The 27,908-nt window shown below is 37.1% G+C and overlaps 1 protein-coding gene across 1 annotated transcript in view; it reads left to right on the top strand.

Moving 5' to 3' along the window:
- The window catches only part of WNK2 (WNK lysine deficient protein kinase 2), a 246,695-nt gene that overhangs the window by 153,646 nt on the left and 65,141 nt on the right, over positions 1-27,908 (top strand). Inside the window, exons 8-11 of the mRNA XM_044670684.1 lie at positions 1,624-1,915; positions 8,613-8,809; positions 10,270-10,422; positions 25,037-25,231. Coding sequence (XP_044526619.1) covers positions 1,624-1,915; positions 8,613-8,809; positions 10,270-10,422; positions 25,037-25,231 — 837 coding nt within the window. The remainder of the gene's footprint in view (positions 1-1,623; positions 1,916-8,612; positions 8,810-10,269; positions 10,423-25,036; positions 25,232-27,908) is intronic.

Raw genomic sequence — 27,908 nt, 5'->3', positions numbered from 1 at the left:
AGTGCTATAAGGATCACATGAGATCTATGTGGAAGTATCTCATCTGATATGTGAGAAAATTGGGACACTAATGCACTGTTAGTGGAATTGTGAATTGATACAACCATTCTGGAGAGCACTTAAAAACTTGCCTGAAGGGGTATAAAACTATACATTTCCTTTGACCCAGCAATACTAGGTCTTAATCCCAAAGAGATCAGAGATGAGGAGAAAGGACCTATGTGTACAAAAATATTTTAGTAGCTCTTTTTATAGTGGTGAAGAATTGGAAATTGAAAGGATGTTTATCAGTCAGGGAATGGCTGAACAATCTGTAATATATGGTTGTAATGGAAAACTGTTGTGCTATAGGAAATAATGAACAGGAGGAGTTCAGAAAAACCTGGAAAGACTTATGTGAACTGATGCAAAGTGAAGTGAGCAGAACCAAGAGAACAGTGTGTGTGTGTGTGTGTGTGTGTGTGTGTAGTAACCAAAATACTATACAGTGATCAACTAGGAAGAACTAAACTATTATAAGCAAAATAAGGTTCTAAGATAACCCCAAAGGAATCATGGTTTTAAAAAAAAAACAAAAACCTATACACAGCCAAAGAAGGAACTATTAGAATATGACCGCAGGTCAAAGCACACCATTCTTCATGTTATTTCCTTTATAAGTTTTTATCATATATATCATATGTGTTTAGTTGCAACATGAGGAATATGAAAATATGTATTGCATGAAAGCACTGATATAATCTATATCAGACGATTTACCACTTCAGGGGGTAGTGGAGGGAGGTAGAGAATCTGAATTGCAAAATATCAGAATATCAGAAAATATCATCAAAAATTGTTTCTTCGTGTAACTGGAAAAATATCAATAAAAAGATACCTCATTAACCTTGAAAGTCTGTTTAAATAGCAATGATAGTCTTTATCACACTCCTGGTAGATGGTCTCAAGTTTTTTTATAACATAAACTTATCACTCTACAACCAGATTGGGTGATAAACTTCTCCAAATTTCCTTTGGCTGATTCTTACACCCAGAAAACCATTAGCTCATAATAAGTTCATGCCCTGCTTAGTAGGACCTATTAAAGTTGGTTCTATATTAGAATAATCTCCAAGAATGCAAGGCTTTTATTATGATGAGACTCAAATGAGTCTAGAACTGGAAGGAGTCTTAGAAAATATCAGCCCAACTCCTTCACTTGAAATCCAAAGAAACTAAAGACATGAGACTTTAAGCCACTATCCTAAGGTCTTTCAAAGGGAGTTACTGGTAGAGCCAGCATCCTCTAATGCCAAGTCCAACGTCTGTGCCCCATCTATGTTATTGTAGTTGTGGGGAAAGACATATTGACATTTGCCTTTAAATGTACCCAGTTTTATTTCTCCAGTAATTATGGGGGTTTTGTGTGTATTTCATTTCTTATTCATGAACTCAACTGTATGCTAGAAAAAGTAGAGAGGTTACATTCTCAATGAATCTACATCATTTATGTCTTGATTCTATTCTATTATGGGTGGGTAGGTGTTAAGATTTATGATTTTTGGTTTTTATCTTTTTCTCAGCATAGTCAAAAGTAAGTGGTATGCATGCTGTAGATTAACCCTCAGGATTACTTTCTTGCAGATTGAATCTGGATTTTTTCATGAAAGTGACGTCAAGATAGTGGCAAAGTCAATCCGAGACAGAGTGGCATTAATTCAGTGGAGAAGAGAGAGGATCTGGCCTATTGTGCAGTCTGAGGAACGCCGGGACTCAGAGAGCTTGGATAAGTCCAAGCTGCCCCAGGCACAACTTCAGGTTCAGGTCACATACCATTCTCACGTTGGCCAGCAGACTCCATTAGAACCTGAGGAGCCCGAAGCTGACCAGCATCTTTTTCAGCCGAAGCTTCCCACAAGTGCCACATCAGTGGCATGTAAGTCTGCTATTTCTTTCCTTTTCAATGAAGATTTTTATATAATAGAAACCTATTTCAGCATGTCAAATTGTGTCCCCTGAGACCAGCATAGATATTTAAATTTATTTATTCATTTGTTTTTACCAATTACATGTAATAACAAATTTCCATACAAGTTTTCCTAAGTTATATGATTGAACTCATCTCCCTCCCTCCCTTCCCTTCCCCCAGCCAGTGCTGGCAGGCAATTGGCTTGGGATTATACGTGTATTATCACAACATAGATATTTAAAAGCTATGCTTTTTTTGTGTGTGTGCAAAGGAGGGAAAACAATGAGAATATTTTTTAAAACTGCTTTTGTGGATATTGACATTATAATATAATCAGTAACATAGTTTTCATGTGCTATATCAAAAAATGAAAACTATTTTGAAGTGGGGATTTGTAGTTTCTCATTAGGGAATTTAAGATAATACAACCTATGTACTTTTTGATAAGGTTAAATTGGGCTCATTCCCACCCCCTCCCCCTCCTTTTAAATGTTCTTAGTACTAAGCAAAGTGATATGATAAAAAGGATACTGGGCTTGGAGTCAGAAGAGACTTGAGATTGAATCATATCATCTTAATTATGTAAGATAAGTCCCTTAAATTCTCTGAGCCTTAGCTTTTTCATCTCTAAAATGACCATGTCTGTTAGTATTTACTTCCCAACTTTTATTTGAGGCACATTGCAAACCTTAAAAATATAGTCAGTGAGTTATACTAAACTGGAGAAGGCATTGGCTATTGCACAGGCTTCCAGCAATCATCCTGTTTCATGCTGGTGAAAATATCAGTGCTGAAATCAGTTATTAAACCTTTTTAAAGTTTCTACATTGTGCTAGACATCCAAGATTCAAAGACAAAAGTGATCTAGTCCCTTCCCTCCTGGAGTTATCGTTCTGTTGGAGAAGACAATATGTACATTTATAAGTGTTTACAAAATATGGATGCAAGGTAATTGCGGGGGAGGGGGTGCAGAGGAGAGGCACTAGTAGCAAGGGGAATTCAGGAAAAGCCTCATGTATGTGGCAGCTCTTGAGCTGGGGTTCTAAGATGCAGAGAGGAGAAAGAATATATTCCAGGTATGGAGGGTGAAAATAATAAAGCTGGGAAATTAAGTTTCAGGCAGGTTGTGAAGCCCCTTAAATGCCAAATAAAGAAGCTTCTATCTGACTCCAGAAAGAATGGGAAACCCCAGGGAGTTTGAGAAATGGAGTCACATGGTCAGACATGTTTTAGCAAAATCATTTTGGCAACTGGGCTGAGGGGCTGATTGGAGGAGGGAAAGACGGGGCAGGAATAAGAAATAGTAGTCAATTGAGAGATAGCACACCATTGATCTGGTAGAATCTCTTTAACAACTAGGTTCCTCCTGTCAACAATAGCTTTTTTCTTTTCAGGCCATCCATTTAAAAGGAGAATTTTGGGAATTGAGCAAGCAAGAAAGCTTGTCTTTTTCAGTTTGAATTAGCAGAGTAGTGGTTAAGATTGAATTAACTTCCCATCCTAATTTTAAGTTTCTTAAATCTGTTTAAATTTTATGTGTTTTAATATAGATTGTTATTCACAGTGATTTGAAATCTGAAATCTGTTTAAATTTTATGTGTTTTAATATAGATTGTTATTCACAGTGATTTGAAAAACAGAAAAAGATGGTCAAGTTTTACAAGTTATATAAAACATATTTAAAACAAATAGTTCATTTTAAAAGTGCTTTACTTTTTTTAAACAGAAAAAAGCAACATTAGTTGTAAAAAAAATAAACAGACTACAAGGAATGTTTTTTAAATATCTGGTTCATCAGATTACAAATCCAAAAATAGACAAATTATAACTGTATCACTTCTTGTTGCCTTCATAAAAATCCCATAAGTTGCCTCATTTTAAAGAAAGGAACTGAGGATAGAAAAGAAGGTTTTGCTACTTTCAGAGATAATAGATGGTCCTTATATCTAGTTACCCTGGCTAATAGTTTAGGAGATAACTTTGTGGTGCTAGATAGACTGCAGGACCAAAACTGAGTTCAAATTTAGCTTCATATACTTTCTAGCTATGTGACTCTGGGCAGATCACTCAACATGTATTTGTCTCAGTTCCTCAACTGTAAAAGAGAGATAACAATAGCACCAATCTCCCAGAATTGTTGTTGTGAGCATCAAATGAGATAATATTTGTAACGTATTGAGCACAATGCCTGAGGACACATAGTAGGTGCTTAATGTTTGTTTGCTTCCTCCCTCCTTTCCTTTCTTTCCTTATTCCATTTTGACCTTCATGGTGAAGAGGGAAAGGGGTCAGTCATTGGTTATGCCAACTAGTTAGCTTTACTGAGTGCTAACTTAGTCTGGTTCCTTTGTTTAGAAGCAATGGAGAAAGCTTAACATTGTGCTTAGGTAGTTAGAAAATAGCTTTGGCCTGGGAACTGCAGAACAAATCCCTAAACTTGGACTTGCTATTCAGTAATATGTTTAGTGGCTAAGCAACTAAGGAGTAGCTAAATAATCTACGTGACTTTCTCTTTTATGACTTTCTGTAGGCAGTTTACCCAGCATAAGTAAATTGGAAACAAAACCCCAATTGGAGTTCTAGCCCAGTTTATTCATATGGTGCTTTACTGCATAATCCAGTAGTCCATGTCTCAACAGTTTTGATTGATAGTGCTTTTAGATTCTTCAGCCTAGTATAAACAGCTCTCTGCTTTTGGGGAGTTGAAAAGGAAAGATTGTTTTGTAAGTTAATAATTTAATATCTATGTGCACTTGAAGTGCTGTAAACAGAGTTAGGTTCAGCTTATAATTGCTGTCACTTTTACATTCTTTAACAACTGGTTTTGAGGTTATTTTTATTTCTACTCATTTGCTATTGGATAACTTCAGAGAAATAAAATCTGAGGAAGTCATATAAAGAGTGAGCTCTTTCTTATGATCACCTGCTTACTTTCTGAAACTTTAAAGATTGAAAATGAGTTTAGGCTCCTAGAATTGGAACTTCAAAACTTGGGTTTACAAAACTTAAAAGGATAGTACCTATTCTGTTTTCTAAATCATTGTAGATGATAGTGTGTTTGCATGATGATAATAATAACAACAACAATAATAATAACAGGAAATAAAGAAGGAAAGAAGCAGAGGGGGAAAGAGAAGGAAAGTAGGAGTGGAGGGAGAAAGGATTTATTATGTGCTTACTATGTACCAGACGCTTTGCTAAGTACCTTACAGAGCAATTTAATGTTGGCAAAGTGATTTAAATTGCTATATCTATCAAGCCCTGTAGAAACTATGTTTGATAGGTGCTACAGGTGTTGTTATCTCCATTCTGCCAGTGAGGAGAGGTCACTGGGTCACACAGCTGGTCTGTGTCAGAAGTGGGATTCGAACTGAAATCATGACTCCAAGGCAAGCTCACCATCCTCTAAACCAGTGATTCCCAAAGTGGGCGCTGCAGTGATCCAGGGGATGGTGATGGCCACAGGTGCATTTATCTTTCCTATTAATTGCTATTAAAATTTTTTAAAAATTAATTTCCAGGGGGCCAAGTAATATTTTTTCTGGGAAGGGGGTGGTAGGCCAAAAAAGTTTGGGAACCACTGCTCTAAACCATGCTACCTTGTAGAATGCATGATAGATAAAATTTTCACAATTCTTGGTCCAATTTTTGTTCAATAAGTTTAAACATCTGATTTTTTTCACTTGATTACAAGAAAGGAGAGGAATCAAATTAGGTCATAGACACTACCACTACCACTGGAGCCATGCCTCTTCTTCTTTTTTGTCTCTCTTCCATAGTACGCTGGCAAAATTGGATTTCCCCACTGCTGCACTAGCATTAGTCTGATTGAGTTAAGAAAAGAAGGTTGCCATTTGGTGTATGCAAATCCTGATACCAGCAGTTAGTCTGTCACTGACATTGAGAGCTTCCTTTGGGATATGGGAACAAGAAAGGCAGGATTGAGAACCAGCTGTCATTTTTCATTTTTACTGCAATGAAAGCTGTAGAGTGAACAATTTCCATGGGCACCATCTTGGAATTTTCCACTGAGAGACACAATAGTTTTAGTGAAACAAGCTTGTTAATTGTATGGAGATATTTAATAAGCCTCAGTGAATCTGAAAAGGCCCCTCTCAAGCTTTCATATTCAGTAAAACCATTATAATCCTGACTTACATTTGACAAAGATGCCATGATGGACCAATTGCCAAGCTTCTGCAGTTTCCAGACTTGAATTCAGACCAAATCTCTGTCTGATGAGCAGTAACAAAGCTATGGATTGTGATGGTGTTTTGTTTAAAAAAAAAAAACAACACAAAAAAACCTTGGCTCATGATAAACGTGGTGGTGCATAGAATGCTGGATAGATTATCCAGAGATATACTTTGGTTTCATACTGGGACGGCAACTGGAATACTGAAGCCGTACTTTATGGCTTTATTTTTCTTAAATACTAAATGAAGACAGGACCTAGTCAGGTGATTCTGATTCCATTGAGAATTCTGCCAGTCTTTTAAGTGCTACCAGTAGGACTGTTCTTATCATTCTCCTACTTGATAAACTCCAGTGACCTCATCTTATTCCTAAGATCAAATAAATATGTGTTTTACATGTTTAGCATACAAAAATTCTTTATAACATTATCCCTGATTTTCTAATCTTCTTGTATGCTGTCCCTCTCTACGTACTCTGATACAGTCATTCTGTGTTTTGTTTTTCAGCATAATACACAACACTATTTCCAAGCTTTTGAACTGGCTATCCTCCATGTGTGGTATATACATCTTCCTTAGTTCGGCCTTTTGGGATCTATAATGTCCATTAAGTCCCAGTTAGAAGCACGACCTTCTACATGAAATCTTTCCGAATCCTCCTATTTAATCCCTCCTAAAACTACCTTGTCAATCAGACAATGAGCATTTATTAAGTGCTAATTATTATATGCTAGTCATTTTGCTGAGTAGCGGGGATAGAAATAAAAGCAGAAAGACACTCAATGCCCTCAAGGACTGTCATTCTAAAAAGAACATCTCCCACAAGGGAGCTAAAAAGTAGGAAGTAGGGTCCAGGGATAAAGTTCAGACTTTAGGAGATAACTATTTGGGGAAGGGGCCATTCCGAGGTGAGAAGATTACAACTGATGTCTGAAATTTCATGATGAAAGGGCAGCTTAAGTAAGGCATGGTGCCCAATTCTGAAGACTTAAAAAGCAGAGCCAAAGAAATAATGATGTATGTATGTATATTCTAGGGCTTTGCCTTCCCTGCTCTTGATTTTGTATATCTTACATATATAAGCTTAAGTACTTGTTTTTTTTCTCTCTAGCAGTATGTAAACTCTTGGAGTTAGGGGATATTTTATTTTTGCCTTTGGATCCCCAACATCTAGCAGGTGCTTAACTAATAATTTTTGATTCGTCAGTTGATGCTTTGTATGTATCTTGTATTTGTATATGTATACACATGTTCTCTACCACATAGAATGTTAGTTCCAAAATGACTGTCATTGGGGCAGATAGGTAGCTTAGCAGATAGAGAGCCAGGCTTAAAGATGGGAGGCTCTGAGTTCAAATGTAGCCTCAGACACTTTCTAGTTGTGTGGTCCTGGGCAAGTCACTTAACCCTAATCCTTAGCACTCTTCTGCCTTGAAACTGATATTTAGCATTGATTCAAAGACAGAAGCTATGGGTGCCAGCAGTTTCATTGTTACTTTGTTTTCTCAGCACTTAGAAGAATACAGTTATCTCTTTAAAATGCTTGATAAATTGGGGAGCAACTAGGTAGCTCAGTGGATAGAGAGTCAAGTCTGGAGATGGGAGGTCCTAGTTTCAAATTTAAACTCAGATACTTCCTAACTGTATGACCCTAGGCAAGTCACTTACCTCTCATTTGCCTGGTCCTTTATACTCTTCACACAGTATTAATTCTGAGATGGGAGATAAGGGTTTTTTAGATAAATAAAATGCCTGATATTATTCAATCAAATGCTTAAAACACTATATAAATACTTGAAATTATAAATTATTAAAAATCATTTTTGGGGGGCAGCTGGGTAGCTCAGTGGAGTGAGAGTCAGGCCTAGAGACAGGAGGTCCTAGGTTCAAACCCGGCCTCAGCCACTTCCCAGCTGTGTGACCCTGGGCAAGTCACTTGACCCCCATTGCCCACCCTTACCAATCTTCCACCTATGAGACAATACACCGAAGTACAAGGGTTTAAAAAAATGTTAAAAATAAAAAAAAATCATTTTTGAGTGCCCATTCTTTGAGAGGCAATGGGAATGCAAAATAGTCCTTTAGCTCAGCGAGTTTATATATGGGTTTATATTTATATCTGATGAGTATAAATGGCAATGAATTAGGAAATGGACCCTTCTTAGAATGTGATGCTTCTTCAGTAAAATGAATATTGTGAAGCAAGTAAGTTGTCAACTGATAGCTTTAATTGCCTTCTTGTATAGAGAGCAGACCACCAAGATCTTTGGAACTGATGCTATTTGCAAAGTTTTAAAACATTCCTTAGTGTGTTCTTCTAATGGAGAAGTAGATTTAAACATAATGTGTTCTAATGTTAGCAGTTCTCTGGACATGTCCAGCATTCCTTGTTCTGGGCATTCATGGGGCTGTAGTATTAAAAAAAAAAAGTTTGCTCTAAACTGTGAAATTCTGTTTGCTGCCTCCAGCGGACAGCACATTTGACAGTGGTCAAGGCTCCACTGTGTACTCGGACTCCCAGAGTAGCCAGCAGAGCGTGATATACTCTTCCCTGCCCGACGCCATCCCTCCCGCTATTCAGCGCGTCTACAGCCCACCTGTCAGTGATGGTCAGGTTGGAACTCAGAGTCACCCATCCCTGGGGCCCTACCAGCAGCCTGCAGCGGTAAGTTCTTAGTTTCATCCCCCATTGCTCATGTTTATAAAGTGATCTGTTCATACAATGAGGTTCCTGAATGATCACTACAGTCAAATCTCAGTTGTTTTCTCTAATGGTGGCGGGGGGAAAGGAACAAATGCTATTGAATAAGCCAAAAATCATTTCTGCTTGGCTTAGGAACATATTAGGCAACCTAGTCTGACTTTGACTAATTAGATTGAAGTCTCACAGTATGTCCCAGCTGACTGCACCAAACTTGGCTAGAAGCTCACTGAGAAGCAAGGGGAGCATATCAACCTGGGATTAAAAATTTGTCATAGGATAATCCTCAAAGTGAATTATTCACACATATGTCACTGAGAGTTAGCTGTAGTTCATTATTTTGCTCCCTGCCCCCAACTTCTCATTCCCTTCACTCTTCATTCCTACTAAATGGCTTAGATATTGACTTTTAGATTTTATATTTACATATTTTTGTCTTGTTATAAAAACATAGGACATCTAGCTTTCTTTTAAATAGGCAATGATAATGCTCACATTTCCAGATTTTCATTAAAATTGGGTTTAAATTCACACACATACACACAAACACATGGTGTTTTGTGACATTTTTGGAAACTCCCCCTGGATGCAGCAGATGGTCCCAACATTCCTAATAATTCTACTCAACTACTATTAACTAAATAGGTCTTTGAGGAGAATTCAAGTTCCATTAGTGGACACATTGTTGCTACTTTCTCTGACTTTTGTGATGCTTTTTATTTTGTAACTCAGCAGCTCTGAGTAATTGGAGAATTTCTGTGGCAACCCTCTCTGCAAAGGGAAGATAGGAAATAAATCCTAGATACAAATGAGAAGAAAGTCTTTTACAGTATCTGCAAAGTCCAGAAAAACATTTTCCCTAAAACAAGTGAAATTGTGTAATTTTGACAAGGAAAGATTGCCATATTCTTACCAGTCAAGGTCACTCTAATATTCTGTGTGTGTGTGTTGCCCTATTTCAAAATAACCTCCTTGCTGTGAGGAGTGGCAATGAGATGTATACATTCATAAAAGTAACACCATATTAAGAAATGTCATCCTACCTATTGTGCTCTTTATGGTTGCTTATCTATAGTTCTGGCTTTGCTCAGAAGTCAAGACCAGGGATGGAGAATGGCAATTTCCCACATGGATTGAAGATGATATTGTTGGCATGTATATAATTCAATTTAACAAAGTTCTTACAGGTGTCTTCTATGTGCAAATCATTGCACTTGACACTGAGGATAAGAAGAAACAAAATATGCTTTCTTGGGGAAGGACATTTTTGTTTTTCTTTTCCTTTTTTTTTTTTTTTGGAGGTGGGCTTTGGCTGTCATTTTCTTTTTTACCATCTTCCGTTTTGGATATTGGATTAAATTCTGCCTTACTTTAAGACTGTCCCAGAGTGAAATTTGAAGGGTTGTGCTTTCTGTTCTCTTCAGCCTGGACTGACTGTGGGCCCTGTTTCATCCACTGTGCTTCCTCCAAGACCACAGCAACATTACCCAGAACCAGCAATGACTTTCTCAGTGCAGCCAACAACAGTTGCATCAGGGCATATAGGGCCAGCGCCATCTATGTTACCCAGCCAGCAGGTAAGTCTGTAAATTTCCTTTACTTAAGAAAATCTATTCTTTAGGTGGAGAGAAAGAGAAGACAGCTTATATTACTACCTTTTGTTTCTATATTGCCATTATTTCTTTTTTCTTTTTTAGATTTAAATGTTTTATTTTTTTTAGAAAATTTTTCCATGGTTACATGATTCTTGTTTTCACTTTCGCCTTCACCCTCTTAAACGCCCCCTCCCCATATCCAACACACACTTCCACTGGTTTTAACATGTGCGATCAATCAAGACTTATTTACATATTATTGATAGTTGCTTTGGTGTGGTTGTTTCAAGTCTACATCCCCAACCATGTCTGCATCAAACCATGTATTCAAGCAGTTGTTTTTCTTCTGTGTTTTCATTCCTGCAGTTCTTCCTCTGAATGTGGGTAGCATCTTTACCATAAATCCCTCAGAATTGTCCTGCGTCATTACATTGCTGCTAGTACAGAAGTCCATTACATTCGATTTTACCACACTCTATCAGTCTTTGTGTACAGTGTTCTTCTGGCTCTGCTCCTTTCACTCTGCATCAATTCCTGGAGGTCTTTCCAGTTCACATGGAATTCCTCCAGTTTATTATTCCTTTGAGCACAATAGTATTCCATCACCGGCATATACCACAATTTGTTCAGCCATTCCCCAATTGAAGGGCATACCCTCATTTTCCAGTTTTTTGCCACCACAAAAAGCATGGCTATAAATATTTTTGTACAAGTCTGTTTATCTATGATGTCTTTGGTGTACAAACCCAGCAATGCTATGGCTGGATCGAAGGGCAGGCAGTCTTTTAGCGCTCTTTGGGCATAGTTCCAAATTGCCATCCAGAATGTTTGGATCAGTTCACAACTCCACCAGCAATGCATTAATGTTCCAATTTGGCCACATCCCTTCTAACATTCATTACTCTCCCCTGCTATCATTTTAGCCAGTCTGCTAGGTGTGAGGTGGTACCTCAGAGTTGTTTTGATTTACATTCTCTAATTACTAGAGATTTAGCACACTTTCTCATGTGCTTATTGATAGCTTTGATTTCTTTATCTGAAAATTGCCTATTCATGTCCCTTGCCCATTTATCAATTTATCAATTGGGGAATGCATTGCCATTATTTCTTGCTATGGTGCCTTCCCTCTCCAAAATAGAATAAAGAAAAAGTTAAGCTCAAATAACTGATAATGATGGCTACATATTATATATATATATATATGTATATATAATCTGATATCTAGCATTCTCCCTCACTGCCTCTTAGAGATCTTGAAATGGATAGTCTGGTTATCTCAAACTCAACANATATTTTCGTACAAGTCTGTTTATCTATGATCTCTTTGGGGTACAAACCCAACAATGGTATGGCTGGATCAAAGGGCAGGCATTCTTTTATAGCCCTTTGAGCATAGTTCCAAATTGCCAGCCAGAATGGTTGGATCAGTTCACAACTCCACCAGCAATGCATTAATGTCCCAATTTTGCCACATCCCCTCCAGCATTCATTACTCTCCCCTTCTTTCATTTTAGCCAATCTGCTAGGTGTGAGGTGATACCTCAGAGTTGTTTTGATTTGCATTTCTCTAATTATTAGAGATTTNCTCTTTGGGCATAGTTCCAAATTGCCATCCAGAATGTTTGGATCAGTTCACAACTCCACCAGCAATGCATTAATGTTCCAATTTGGCCACATCCCCTCTAACATTCATTACTCTCCCCTGCTATCATTTTAGCCAGTCTGCTAGGTGTGAGGTGGTACCTCAGAGTTGTTTTGATTTACATTCTCTAATTACTAGAGATTTAGCACACTTTCTCATGTGCTTATTGATAGCTTTGATTTCTTTATCTGAAAATTGCCTATTCATGTCTCTTGCCCATTTATCAATTTATCAATTGGGGAATGCATTGCCATTATTTCTTGCTATGGTGCCTTCCCTCTCCAAAATAGAATAAAGAAAAAGTTAAGCTCAAATAACTGATAATGATGGCTACATATTATATGTATATATATATATATATATAATCTGATATCTAGCATTCTCCCTCACTGCCTCTTAGAGATCTTGAAATGGATAGTCAGGTTATCTCAAACTCAACATGTCTGAAACAGACCTCATTGTCTTCTCTCCAAAAACCCCTTTCTTTTTAATATCTCTGTTATTATTGAGAGTATCACCATCTGCAGTCACTCAGATTCACAATTGTGGTGTCATCTTTAACTCTTCATTTTCACCCAAATTCCCTCTCCCCACCAACATCCACCTTTGCAACATCTCTCATCTGTCCCCTTCTCTATATTTACACAGCTATCACCATGGTGTAGACTCTATCATGGCATGCCTGATCTATTGAAATCACCTCCTATTTGGTCTCCTTGCACTAAATCTTTTCCCCTTTTTGGTTTTATATGATTATTCTCTTATGAAAATGATCAATATGTAAATATTTTGCATAATAATATATGTATAACTCAGATCAAATTGCTTGCCAACTTCAGGAAGGGGGAGGGAAGGAAAGAAAGGAGACAATTTGGATCATATAACTTTAGAAAGCTTATGTGAAAATTTGTTGTTACATATAATTAGTCAAATTAAATATCTTTATAATTAAAAATAAATAAAATTTAGCACTGAAAGCAAGAAATTAAAAAAAAAAAATCTGTTCTCCAGTCCACTCTCCATTCAGCTGCCAAAATCTAATTTATTGATTTGTCCAAGTTACCTACTCAAACTCCAGGGGCTGCCTATTATCTCCAGCATCAGATAGGAAATTTTCTGTTCAGCATTTAAAGCCTTTTACAACCTCTTTCCTACCTTCCTAGACTTCTTAAACTGTGTTCCCCTCTACATACCCTGTGATTTAATAATACTTGCTTTTCTATTCCTTGTGCATTCTACTTGTAACATTCTACTTCCTAGCTCCTTTCCTGGCTGGAGAACTTTCCACCCTCATTTATGCCTCCTGACTTCACTGACTTCTTTCAGGACTCAGGTCAAATCTTACCTGTCCTAAGGGTCTCAGGCCTTTCCCCTTGGTTTACCTTTCATTTTCACTGTATATGATGTGTGTGTGTGTGTGTGTGTGTGTGTGTGTGTGTGTGTGTATTGCCTTCTCCATTAGTATGTGAATATAAGTGCTTAATTAATAAGTACTTGTTGAATGAATATTTCAGTCTTTGTCAATTTGTAAAGTCTTCCCATATTCTTTGAATTCTTCATATTCAATTTGTAAAGTCTTCCCATATTCTTTGAATTCTTCATATTCATTCTTTCTGTACGCATTCATTTAGCATATACTCTATGCCAAGCACATGTGCTAGGAGCTAGGGATATGAAGGCAAAAAATGAAACATTCCATTGAGGAGAAGCATAAAGTAAAAATAAAGTTTACTCAAAGCCCAAAGTAATTTCACTGGGCTGGGTCACCAATAACTTGCGGGCATGAGGAAAGGGCTTGTGTAGGAGGCAATCCCAATGTTTAGAGATATAAAGGAACCTGCACAATTATATCTCATTTTGTTCCTAATGACTAAGCACAGTTTGCTTAGTCATTTCTCAGATGATGAGTAACTGCTGGTTTTTAGATTTTTACACAAAAAGTGTTACTGTTAGTATTCCATTATATGGTGGCCTTTTCTTCCCCTTGTTGACCTCTGTAGGCTATATGCTCAGTAGTGGGGTTGCTGAGGCAAAGGGTGTGAACAAGTTAGTCATTCTTCTTACCTGATGGCACATAGTTTTGGGGGTGATATTCCTTTCTTTGCTGAGTTTTACTCACAATAATTTTTCTCAATTTACATGTTCTTTAAGAAAAATGACAGAAATTGTTTTGAAGTACTTTGCTCCCTGATACCTACATGGGCCAGAATCTATGTTATTTTGCTCACTCGTCAAATTAATCTTGCTAAAGTACAGGTCTGATCATGTCATCCACTCAAACTCTAATTAATGGCTCTCTATCACCACCAAGATAAAATATTCAATATATTTTGGTGTTCAAATGGTCTCATAATCTGTCTCCCTCCCCTTTCTACCTTTCCAATATTTTTATGCTTTATTTAGCCTTATGTAGGTGAGTGCTGAAGCCCCAATCAACATCTGACATCATCATAATAATCAGTCACTGAATGCAGACCCTGTTAGGGACAAATACAGTGAATAAAATTCCACTCACAAAGAAATACATATCCTAACAGGAGACAAACAGGACATATATAAATATATATAGATATGCAGTTGCATTGCCCAGTGGAGAGAGAGCTAAAGTCCTGGGATCAAATGTGACCTCAGACATGTCCTAGCTGTGTGACCCTGGGCAAGTCATTTAACCCTAGTTGCCTAACTGTTACCACTCTTCTGCCTTGGAACAGACACTCAGTACCAATTTTTTTTAACCCTTACTTTACTCTTAGAATCAATACTGTGTCTATAAAATTAGAGATAGTTAATAGAGAGAAGACTTTAGTATTAAGGGGGAGCTAGATAGACATTTTGTAGAATGATTTTATCTGCTATTTGAAAGATCCAGGGAAGCTGTGGGGTAGAGAGGAGAAAGCAGAAATTTTCAACCATTGAAAAATGCCCAAAGTTGAGAGATATAGTAGCTTGTGTGAAAAACCATCAGGAGACTAATGGCAATTGATCACAGACTATATAAGGTTGAATAAGGTATAAAAATACTGAAAAGGTAGGAAGAGAGAGAAGGAAGATTATGGAAGATGTTTAACACAAAAAAGAGCATTTAACATTTTATCCTGGTGGTGGTAAGGAGCCATTAATTAGGGTTTATTGAGTGGGTGACATGGTTAGATTTGTACATTGAGGATCATTTGGACAGTTGAGTGGATGATGGCCTGAGAAGAGAAAAGATTTGAGGAAGATCAGCCTTTGGGCTATTGTAAGAGTCTAGGCATGAGGTAATGAAAAAAAGAAGAAAAAAGGAAGTATTGATGAGAGATGTTAAGAAGGTAGAATTCACCAGATTTGGTCACAGATCAAATACTGGTGAAGGAGATGAGAGAGTGAGGAATTGAAAATTATATCAAGGTTGCCAGCTGGAATGACCAAGAGATTCTTGATAGTAATAGGGAATTTGAGAAGAGGAAAGGATTTTGTGAGGAGAGCAGAGAAATGAGTTCATATTTGAAGAAGATGAGTTTAAGATTTTCCTGGGACATCCAGTTCTAGATGTCCAATAGACAGAGATGAATTCGTAGTTTAGAAGATGTTAGAGTTGGATACAAAGTATACTGAGAATCGTCAGCATAGAGATAATTTAGCATTAGCCCACATAACCTGGATGAAGATCTAACAAAAGGAGACTGGGAGTGGTCATACAGGTAGGAGAAACATCAGGATACAGCATTGTCATAAACACCTAGAAAGAAGACAGTATCAGGGGGAAAAGGATGATAGATGGAGTCGATGGCTGCAAAAAGTTCAAAAAGGATAAAGATTAGAAAAAAAGACCTTTAGATATGGAAATTACATCTCTGGAGAAAGCAGATTTGGTTGAATGATAAGTTCAGAGTTTGGACTTGAGAGATTGAAAGAGAATGAGACAAAAACTGAAACATCATGTAACAATCTAATGTAATCAACTTTGCTGCTAGTAGCAATGCAATGATCCAGGACAATCCTGAGGGATTTATGAGAAAGAATGCTGTCCACATTCAGAGAAAGAATTGTGGGAGTAGAAACATAGAAACATAGTAAAAAAACATAGGATTTATCACCTTTTATATGGTATATGATTTGAGATTTGGGTTTTAAAAGATTGTTCTATTGCAGAAATGAATAATATGGAAATAGGTATTAAGTGATAACACATGTATAACCCAGTAAAATTGCTTGTCAGCTCTGGGAGGGTGGGGGTGAGAGGGGATGGAGAGAAAATTAATTATGTAACTCTGGAAAAATATTTAAAAAGAATGAGAGGAAAGGAAGTGGAAGTATGTTTTATAGATGGCCTTCTCAGTGAATTTAATCACAAAGAGGAGAAGGGACAAATTAGTGAGGGTTTTTTGAGGGGAATGAAATGTGGGAGATTACTGAATATTTTAATATAGCAAACAAACAAATTTAAAAGAAGAAAAAAGAAAAGGAATTAAAAGGTTTGTTAGAGTTGCTTTGGTTAGTGTGATAAATTAGGGAAGTATAAAAGGAATGTCCTGCCACAGTGAAGACCCAACTGAGATTATGTTATATAAATCTAACATAGAAAGAGTTAGGCACAGTAAGGGCTAGTTGTGGAATAGTATATGAAACTGGAAAGCTAGGTTGAATCTAGATTTTGAAAGGCTTTAAAAACTAAACAGAGGAGTTTGTATTTGATTTGAGAAGCAATAGGGAGTCTCTGGAGTTTATCAAGCAGGAAGAATGACATAATCAGATATACATTTTAAGAAAAACCACTTCTGCAACAGAGATGATCATGATTTAAGGTGATATTTAAAGTCTGCAAAGCTGTTTAACAGCATTATGTTTAATGTTGACATACTGAAGACATATTGAGAATTTGGAGGCTGTTGGAAAAAAAAAATCTTTGCATGGCCTTGTTTGTGGGCAAGGACCTTGGGCTTTGTACACAGGTCACTGTGGTTCTCTCCCTTCTGTTGGAAAGGTTTGCAGTTCTTTGAATTAAACTGGGATGCTTTCCAACTGCAGACATCTGAAATGGCCTCCAGGCTTTCTGCTGAAGCATCACAAAAGCACTGTTGTGAGAAAATATGGTTTGTCCTGTTCTGGAATCTGCTCCTTGCCTGCCCTTAGTTCTTTTAATTCCCCAGTATTTCTTATGCATAGACCCAGCTGGTGTTTATCTATTTGCCTCACTAAAAAGTGCAATCACTTACCCTGTAGTGAAGTTTATTTTCTTAAACCATAGTTGAATCTTTATCTGTTCCATTCTTCTCTCCTCCACACTCCTTTCAAAGACCTTTTAAAAAGAGCAAAAAACTAAAACCTGCCTCCCCAGGATACTCATGGAACTGGAATTCAGATTTGAAAAATGACTCGCCAAGTTCTCCATGTCCTCATGCACTGACCCGTGCTGTGCTCTTTGGATATTCTTCAGAACTTGGCTTAGGCAAAGGAATGCCTGACTCAGGAATAGACTACCTACAGAGAGCCCAGGTCTGCAGTTTTCCTATATGACAAGTGAGGAGGAAATTGAAACTTCTCGCCCGTTGTCATTACTTGGTGGATCATAAATTGTTGATTTAGAGCCAGAAACACTGGTAGAGTTCATCTAATCCAGCCCCTTCATTTTACAGATGAGAAAACAAAAACTCAGAGGTGAATTAAGTTATTAAGAACTTGGTGAGATTTGAACCTGGATCCTCTTAATCCAAGTCCAGCCCCCTTTTGAATTGATCACTCCTACCTTTCCTAGTTTTTTGAATTTCTCATTAGCTATGATTCTTATATCCACTCTACTATATCTCACCACTGGCATAATCACATGTGAGATATCACCATCTCTCAAACTCCATGATTCCTTTTTATAACTAGTAATCTCCTCTTTAATCTCTTCAACCCTTTCTGAACTATTTGTGATCTTCTTCGTGACTCATTCCCTAGCAGTTTGTTCTTTTCCCAGTTCATTGTCTTTGGCATGATTTTCCTCTATACCCAGCCTTCAGTATTTTGTGGGTCAACTTCATTAATATTCTTTATTGTTCCTTGAATCCCTTATACCCTTCACCTTTCACTGTTCTTGCCTTACTAATCTTTTTTTTTAAACCCTTGTACTTCGGTGTATTGTCTCATAGGTGGAAGAGTGATAAGGGTGGGCAATGGGGGTCAAGTGACTTGCCCAGGGTCACACAGCTGGGAAGTGGCTGAGGCCAGGTTTGAACCTAGGACCTCCTGTCTCTAGGCCTGACTCTCACTCCACTGAGCTACCCAGCTGCCCCTTGCCTTACTAATCTTAACTACCATTTGGTTCCTGTATTCCTATTCTGGAACAGGTCACCAAGGTAACACCAACTGCATCAGCAAGCATTTATTCAAGTCAACAATTATTTATTAAATGTGTCAGGTACTATGTAAGTGTTAGGGATACGAAGAAAGGGAAGAAGTCCCTACTCTCATGAAACTTGCATTAAATGGATCCACTAAGAATCTTTGTTATTTAATTTCAACTCAATTTTCTGTACTACATGGTCATCCTCTTTATAGCATTTCTTGTTGCCACTCTCTTGGCTAAGACAACTTCTCATCAGATCAGAGCTCTTCTTCATGCAGCTAGAAAGAGAAATTCAAATATTGTTGAGCCACAGTCAGGATCACACAAGATTTCGCAGCTTCCATGTTAAAGGAGCAGAGGACTTGGAATATGATATTTTATATGAAAGCATATTCTCCCTGTCCCATCAGTCTTCAGCAGATGACTTTTCTTTTACTTCATTAAATAAAAACTGGGGCCAGTCAGTGTGTATTCAATCCACTTGCTCTTCTGGTTTTCTCTGTCTTCAACCATTCTCTACTGACCCTACCTTTTGCTAAAGCAAAATTCCCCCTGGACCCTATCTCATCTGTACCTCCTCCTTGACCATACACCATCAGTCTCTTGCATCTTGCATTTTCCCCCTTTTTATTTTGGGTCCTTCCCCATAAACTAAAAATATGCTCCAGCGTCCCATATCCTTAAAAAAAAAAAAAAACCTTCCATTTACCTTGCCACCTTCTTCAAGTTATTATACCATTTCTCTCCTCCTCTTTGCTGCCAAATTTCTAAAAAGAAAAATCTACCCTCACTGTCACTTTTTCTACCATCCACTCATTCCTCTTTCCTTTGAAATCCATATTCTGTCTCCACTATTCTGTTCTAAGAGCTCCCTCCAAAGCCACTAATGACCACCATATCACTGAATCCAATGACATTTTTTTCCTGTCTTTATTGGCTCAGCCTCAATTTGGCCTTAAACATTGAGTACATCTCCTTGCAAAATATTTTTGTTCCATGAAGCTTCCATGAGACTTGCCTTTTGCCTCTCTAACTCCTCTCATTTTTTACTCCCTAAAACAATTAAAGATTTAAAGATTAACAGATTTACACATCTTTCTCTTAAACATGGCTATTTCTCAACTTCCTGTGCTAAGCCCTTTTCATTTTTATCACTATATTATCTTCCGAGGAGAGTTCCTTTACTCTCATAGCTTCAGTTGTTGCCTTTTCTAGACCTATATATTCACCCCCCAGTCCTATATTTCTAACTACTTGTTAGGTGTCTCACACGTTGTAGCATCACTTCAAACTTGATATTTCCAAAACTAAAAATTTCCTTTCCTATGAAACTTAACTTGTTTCCCTCAACTCACTAGTGATTTTTTTCACCACTAATTTAGTATCTCAGGCACATAACCACACATAACCCTTGAATAGTGATGGTGAACCTTTTAGAGAAGTAGGTGATGTCCTCAGGTGTGTGTGTGTGTGGAGAGAGGGAGCCTACGTCCCTCTGACTTTCTAATAATGAACTCTGGCAAACTCTGTTCTGGGACAAAGGCGGACGTGCCCACAGAGAGGGCTCTGAGTGCCCCCTCTGGCATGTGTGCCACAGATTTGCCACCACAACCCCAGAAAGTTACCTTTTGTATTTATTATCCTTGTTTTTTACCATTGGTATATCCAATCTGCTATAAAGATCCCTCCCCAAAGACTGAGAAGGCAAGCAGTGTGATATCAATTATGCATGTGAAATCATGCAGAATATTTCCATATTAGCCATATTTTTTAAAGCAAGAAAAATAAGAAAAGAAAATTATAATTCAATTTGCACTCAATAGTTCAGTAGTTCTTTCTTTGGAGATGGGTAGCATTTTTTCATCACACGTTCTTTGGAATTGCCTTGGCTCATTGGATTGATCAGAGTGGTCAAATGTTTCACAGCTGATCATCATTACAACATTTCTGTTTCTGTATAAAATGAATTCCCAGTTCTTCTTGCTTAACTTTTCATCAGTTTATATAAAACTTGCCATGTTTTTCTGAAACTACTCCTCTTGTCATTCCCTATAGCACCATAACACTCCATTGCAAACTGCCACAGCTTTTTCAGCCATTCCCCAGTTGATGAGCATCCCTTCAATTTCTAATTCTTTGCCATCTCAAAAAGACCACACACACACACACACACACACACACACACACACACACACACACACCACTCACTCACAGGTAATTTTCCTTTTAATTTGAATTCTTTGTGATTTGGACATAGTAGTGGTATTGCTAGATCAAAGTATATGCATGGTTTATAGCTATCTGGGAATAGTTCCAAATTATTTAACAGGATGGTTGAAATTTGACCCAGTTCTAACTCCAGAATATATTTGAGAAATGAAACCTTTATCAGAAAAATGTACTATGAAAAAATTTTATATTCATTTTATATGGTTCCTTTTGGCAAAAATGTAGTTTTCCTGATTATCTCTTTTAATTATGTCTGTTTTTGCTTTGTCTGAGATCATGACTACCACCCCAACTTTTTTTTACAACAACTGAAGTATATTAGATTCTACTCTAGCCCTTTAAGTCTGTGTGTATTTTTCTGTTTCAAATGTGTCCCTTAATAAGCATCATATTGTTGCATTCTGATTTCTAATCTCTTTTGCTCTCTGCTTCCATTTTATGAGTGAGCTGATCCATTCACTTTCACATTGATGATTATTATGTATTTCCCTCCATTCATTTAAGTGCATATACATATTGTCCTCCTTCTTTGAACCAAATTTGATGTGAGTGAGGTTCAGGCATTACCTGCCACCTTCCCCTCACTTTCTTCTCCATTATAAATGCCCTTCCTTGAATGACTCTTTTATGTGAGAAAATTTTTCCCATTCTGCCTTTACCTTCCTCCTTCTCTCAGTGTATCCCTCTTTATCCTGCTCCACCCCTTCATTTTTTTGGAGATCATTTCAAAATAAGCAACTCACATTAATGCCCTCTACGTAAACTCTTTTTAACTACTCTCATAATGATAAAGTTCTTAGGAGTTACTTGTATCATCTACCTATATGGACATGAAAACAGTTTAAATTTGAGTACCTTATAATTACTCTTTCATATTTACCTTTTTATACTTCTCTTGAGTTTTGTGTTTGAATGTAAAATTTTTTATTCATGTCTGGTATTTTCATCAGGAATACTGAAAGTCCTCTATCTTATTAAATATCAGTTTCTCCCCAGAAAGATCACACTCAATTTTACTTAGTAGATGATTCTTAGTTATAATTCTAGCTCCTTTGTTTTCTGCAATATCATATTCCAAGCCCTCTGCTCCTTTAACATGGCAGCTGCTAAATCTTATGTGATCCTAATTGTGGCCCCGCAATATTTCAATTATTTCTTTCTAGCTCCTTGAAATATTTTCTCTGATTTAGGAACTCTGTGAATTGACTATAATATTTTGGGGAGTTTTCTTTTGGGGATCTTCTAAGAAATGATTGGTGGATTCTTTCAATTTCCATTTTGAATTATCAGGGCAATTTTTCTTGATCATTTATTAAAATATGTTGTCTAGGCTCTTTTTTTATTTTGGCTTTCAGGAAGTCTGATGATTCTTAAAATGATCTCTCCTCTTTCTGTTTTCCAGACCAATTGTTTTTCCAGTGAGATCTTTTATATTTTTTCTGCTTTTTTTCATTCTTTAGATTTTGTTTAATGTTTCTTTATGTCTTATGAAATCATTCACTTTTATATTTGGTCAATTTTTATATTTGGTCAATTTTGTTTTTAGGAGTTCTTTTCTTTGGTAAATTTTTATACCTCTTTTGCCATTAGGCAAATTTTCTTTTTTAACATGTTATTTTCTTGTTTTTGTGTGTGTCTCTTTTACCAGCTATTAATTCTCTTTTCATACTTTTCTTGCATCACTCTTATTTATTTACCCAATTTTTCTATCACCCTTACCTTTTTCTTTGACCCTTTCAGGAATTCTTCTTAGGCTTCAGTTTAATTAGCATTTTCTTTGAGGCTTTTTGTGGGTGGCTGTCTTCACATTGTTTTCTTCTTTGGAGTTTATGTTGTGGTCTTCCCTGCCACCGTGCAAAATTTTTATGATCAAATTCTTTTTTTGCTATTTGCTCATTTTTGTAGCCTTTTTTTTAACATTGAAATTTATGTTAAAGTTGTACTCTGCTCACCTCAGGGTGGGGAAGCACTGTCCCAAGGTTAAGGATTTTTCATGCTGCTATTTTCAAAACTAGTACTGGGTATCTGCACAAATTTTTAGTGTTTCCAAGGTATTATGATCCTTGGAAAGGTTGTCGTCAATGCTTTCCTGCTCTATGTTATGGTCTTTATTGAGAAGGGCATCTATTACCCTGCAGCTATACGTACTAGTTTTCATCTCTGCTTTAGTATTTTGACCAGGGCCCCTGCCCCCTTGTAACTGATCAGATCTCCTTTCTATCCTGAAACTGCAACTCAGAACTGTATATGGGCAATAGAGTTGTCAGTTTTTGCCAACTGTACTCGGTGCCAGGGAGAGCCCTGTAATCTCTTTCTGATCAGTTGTCTGATCCTTTCACCATCTCTAGGCTGAGAGCTCATGAAGCTGCTGTTGTGGCCATGGCCTTTATGGGCTCTTGACAGACTTTTGTCAGATCTCCACCCCAGTGTTATATACGTCTATCAGCCTCTTGAGTTTTCCTACTTAGACTGAAAATATATATCACCCTGACTTTTTGTTGACTTTGTTGCTCCAAAATTTGATTCATTATTTTAAAGTTGTTTGGAGAATAATGATGGGATAATTCAGCTGGGTGGCTACTCCTAGTCCATCATCTTGGTTCCTCCCTCTTTTAGATTCTTTTTCAGTATTTCTTGCATGCAGCTCTTCCTTTCAGCTCTCACTGCAGTGACATTTGTTCCAATCCTCTCTCTGTCTTGTGTAGATTCTAAGCTCTTGTAATAATTTCCCAATCCACCTTCCTGCCAAGTCTGTTACCTTTCCATGGCATGTAACATCCCATTATTTTACTCCTCTCCTCAAAAATCATCAATGACTACTCATTACTTGCTATATAAATTCTGCCTTTAAATAAATTATGCCTTAAAATAAAAAAAAAATGCCTTACTCCAGTATTCAAAGCTCTTCAAATTCTTATGTAACTTGCCTATCCAGCATCATTATCTCACTATTCTTCATGTATTCCACATTCACTGAAACTAAGCTACTTTCTGTTTTCTCATCTTGATATTTTCTGTCTCTATGCTTTGTTCTTGCTCTCCTCTATGCCTGGAATGATTCCATACTCTTCTCCTATTTATTTACTGTGAGACCCAACTCAGATGTCATCTTCCCAGTTAAAAATGATTTTTTCCCTCTTCAGATTTCTCATCATTCTTTGTATAAATTACTCTTTTCTATCTACTACCTTGTATCAATTAATTTTTTACTTGACCCTTACCCTTGCCCAGTTAGAGTATATTCTTATAGTAAAATCTTTTATTTGCCTTTGCATTTGCAATGCCTTAATGTACATTAAGAGGAATTGAAAATTATATGGGACATTGGTTATTCTGCCTAGGAGAATACCCTGGGACTTAAGGAAGTATATTTACTCATACAGACCCCATATAAGTAGTTGAATATAAGGAAAACAGAGGATAGGCTTGAGAGCCTTTACATAGAAAGTTGATTCATAGGTTTATATTTTGGGAAAAATTTTTTAGAGCCAGAACAAACTCAAGAAATTCTATGATCCTCCTTCATCTCATAAAAAAGGAAAGGAAACTTGAGACCTATCAAAGTAGACATTAAACTTGTGACAGAGCTCAGAGAGACAACATATTCTTCTAGCTCCCAAATCATTGAAGTTTTTTTATCCCAAAGTATGATACTTTTTAAAATATAAGTTTCATTTTATTTTTTTATAAACATTTTCCATGGTTACATGAAATAGTCTCTCCCTCCCTTTTTCTCTCCCCCCTCCCAGAGCTGACAAGCAATTCCACTGGGTTTATGCACTTTTTAATAAGCAAAATCTATTTCTTATATAAGCAAAAGTCTATCTATAGACATGGTGGTCTAAATTCTCAGTTCATCAACAAGTCAATATTAAATGCCTACTACTAAAGCTCCCTACTTTCACTCTATCCCAGGAAGATCCTCAGATGCCTTAAGAAGTTTTGACAGTTCATTTCTGATATCTCATTTCAGGCACAAGGAGGTAGAAAGCTCAATATTGACTTTGAGTTTATCTGAGGATGTAGAAGGAAAAAGAGCATTGGCTTGGCCATCCTCCTAACTGGTCTATTCAAATGATAACATTGATTTAACACATTCTTTTCAAACAGCTACTGTACCTGGAGTACACTGGTCTAGGGGAAAGAAAATTTCAAAAAGACATCCCCTGACCTCATGGATGGCATAGGAACATAGAAGCAAACCAGCAAGCATTTCAGAACCAGCCATCTTTGTCATTGGAAGGGCTGTTTGTTGCTTCACAGAGTGAAATGTTTCCATACTAAATGAAATAATAAATATGAAAATGAGGAGGTCTCTAGATAGAAAAGTTAATACTTGGGGAATTTTTTTTAGTTTTTATTTGCATGATGGTTGAGTATTGAATGGTGTATGTTGGTTTGTTTATTTATTACAGCCTCCACCCCTGGCTCAGCCAGCTCCAATACAACAAGTTCTTGCCAGTCAGCCCATGTGCCCACACCAGCCAGCACCTCATCACTTGTCTCAATACCCAACTCCATCTTCACAGGTAGCTGCTGCTACTCAGCTACAGCCCCTGAAGATGCCACAGGTGCCACTACAGCCGCTTCCTCAAGTGCCACCTGCCCAGGTAAACTGTGATCTCCTAACTTTGGGGGTGGGGGGGAGGAGGAGGAGAGGGGAACAAGTGAATGGGTTGCCCTTTGAAGTGTGCTTGGTGACCAGAAAGAGAGGATTATCCTTGTTGAGTGAACGTAATTTAAAAAGTAGTAGATTTTGCACGATGTATAAGAAGAATGCATGTTAACTTTTGAGTGGTGGTACTGACATTAATAATAATAACAATAATAATAATAATAATAATAATAATAATAACAACTAATATTGTTAGCTCTTTCAGGACCACAAAACATTGTCTCATTTGACCCTCCCTCTAGTTCTGAATACCCATTTTACAGATAAGTGAATTTAGAAAGATTTAGTGACTTGTTCTATCATCAAAGAGCCTAGTAAGTGTCCTAAATGTGATTAAACCTTGGATCTCTCTTGGTGTTTCAAGTTCAAGTCTCCAAACCTCCTTGGTTGCACCCCCAACATTGAATAAAAATAGCCTCCTGCCTGATGTTTTTCCTAATAGTGCGACCTAAATTAATTTTGTGGCTCTTGATCAGCTTTTGTCATTTCGATTTTAATGCTACCTCCACTTTCACAATAGCCTACCCACTTTCCCCTTCTCTTTAAGTGCATGCAAATTACTTGCTTTTTTCCTTAAGCCTGATCCCCTTTCTTTATGCTTAATTTCTGTTCCCCTCCCCCTTGTTTATTCAACAAAGGTGTATTTTACTCTGTTCAGTCTTGAGTAGTGGAAAGATGCTGCTTTGACACCTTTTCCCCCATCATAGTCTACCTGTGCATTTTAGATGCATTTCTAGCCCTGGATCTTATCATTCATTAGGCGTTTAAGACGTAGGTGTTAGCAGTAGAGTTGTTGGAGATCAGAGGAGTTCATTGCTAGGTTTTCTGGTGCAAAGCAGAAAGCAAGAGATTGCCTGGTATGACACTATGCCAACTAGCTTCATGTCCTATTGGTGACAGGATCTGACTTTGGCTTCTTTTGCCTGAGATTAAGCTATCCTTCTATGTACAAAGAAAATGGACTTTGTCATATGATCAGATTTACTTTATGATTTTAATGTGGAAGACATCAATTAGCCCATGAAACAAAGAAAATTCATACTGAACACAGTGAAGAAAATGTGACATTTGCCTATATCTAATAATAATAACTAATATAGTATTAATAAGGAAACCTCAAACCTTCAAATGTAAAGTATAAAAAAACTCCTATTGGCATAAAGGGAACATGACTCATCATTTTCTTAGCACTAAATAAAAAGCAAATCTCCTGTTTCCTCTGTGGAAAAAAAAAAATTGTGCACAAGTTTTAGATAAGATATTTAACAATTCTCTAGGTAGTAACTGTATATATGTATATATTTAGCAGTGGCACAGTGAATAGAGTGCCAGGTTTGAACTCAGGAAGACCAGAGTTAAATCTGGTCTCAGATATTTATTAGTTGTGTGACCCTGAACAAGTCATTTAACCCTATTTGCCTCAGTTTCTTCATATAAAAAGAGCTGAAGAAGGAAAAGGCAAATTGCTCTAGTATCTTCACCAAGAAAATCTCAAATGTGGATAGTTACTAAGAGTTGGACACAACTGAAACAACTGAAAAACAAAACATATTTTAATTCGTTGTTTTCTAGTTGGTAGTAGTTCATTCCAAAATATCTATTGAAATGAAAATTTTTTTCTAATGCATTGCTGCCATCATTCAGCATCCATCCTTTAAACTTTGCAGAGAAGTAAAAAGACTAGGATCCTCTAGTTTTCTTCTAGTAGTATTGGGGTGAGCACTAAGATTTTTAAGATTTATAAACATAAATTAGAAAATTAGCAATGTATTTTTAGCTGGCACATTCCTCATTCTGCCAAAATATACATGTTTATTAGCAACACTTTCCTATTTACTCCATTGATAGTTGTCTTTAACTTACAATGCTCCATTCCCTTGCCATCATATACAAAGAGAACAAGGATGACTAACACATCTAGCATGTTGGATAGTTCCCATATGAAGAATTTATAAGAAAGCAGGAAGAATGAAATCTACCAAAAAACATCACTTTTATTGTTGTTCAGTTGTTTCAGTCATGCCAAACTCTTCAGTGACCCCATTTGGGTTTTTCTTGGCAAAGATACTAGAGTGATTTGCCATTTCCTTCTTTAACTCATTTTACATTGGAGGAAACTGAGGCAAATAGGGTTAAGTGACTTTCCCAGGGTTACACAGCTAGTAAATGTCTGAGTCTATATTTGAACTCAGAGAGATAAGTTTTCTTGACTCCAGGCCCAGAATTCTATCCACTTCGCCATGTAGCTGCCCTAAACATTTATTAAGCTCCTATGTATGTCCACAAGCTCTGTGTTAGATGTTTTTGATATAAATGCAAAAACAATTGGTCCATAATCTCTCTGGAAAGATAGAATATGCTCACAGATAAATAATGCAACATGTATAAAAACATAAATTCTCAGAGGGATAGGAAGAGAGGAATTAACTGCAGGTCTTGGTGACCTCTTTATGAAGATGGCATTTAAGCTGATCTTTGCTCAGAGGCAGGGATTCAGGCTTGCAGAGGCTTCAAATGGCTGAGCAGGGGATATTCTTTAAAAAAAAAAAAAACTTTCTCTGTCCCCCTCCTCCCTCTCTCTCTCTCTCTCTCTCTCTCTCTCTCTCTCTCTC

This window comes from Gracilinanus agilis, chromosome 1 (assembly GCF_016433145.1).
Source record: "Gracilinanus agilis isolate LMUSP501 chromosome 1, AgileGrace, whole genome shotgun sequence".
NCBI lineage: Eukaryota > Metazoa > Chordata > Mammalia > Didelphimorphia > Didelphidae > Gracilinanus > Gracilinanus agilis.
This window is presented reverse-complemented; position numbering and strand designations above follow the sequence as displayed.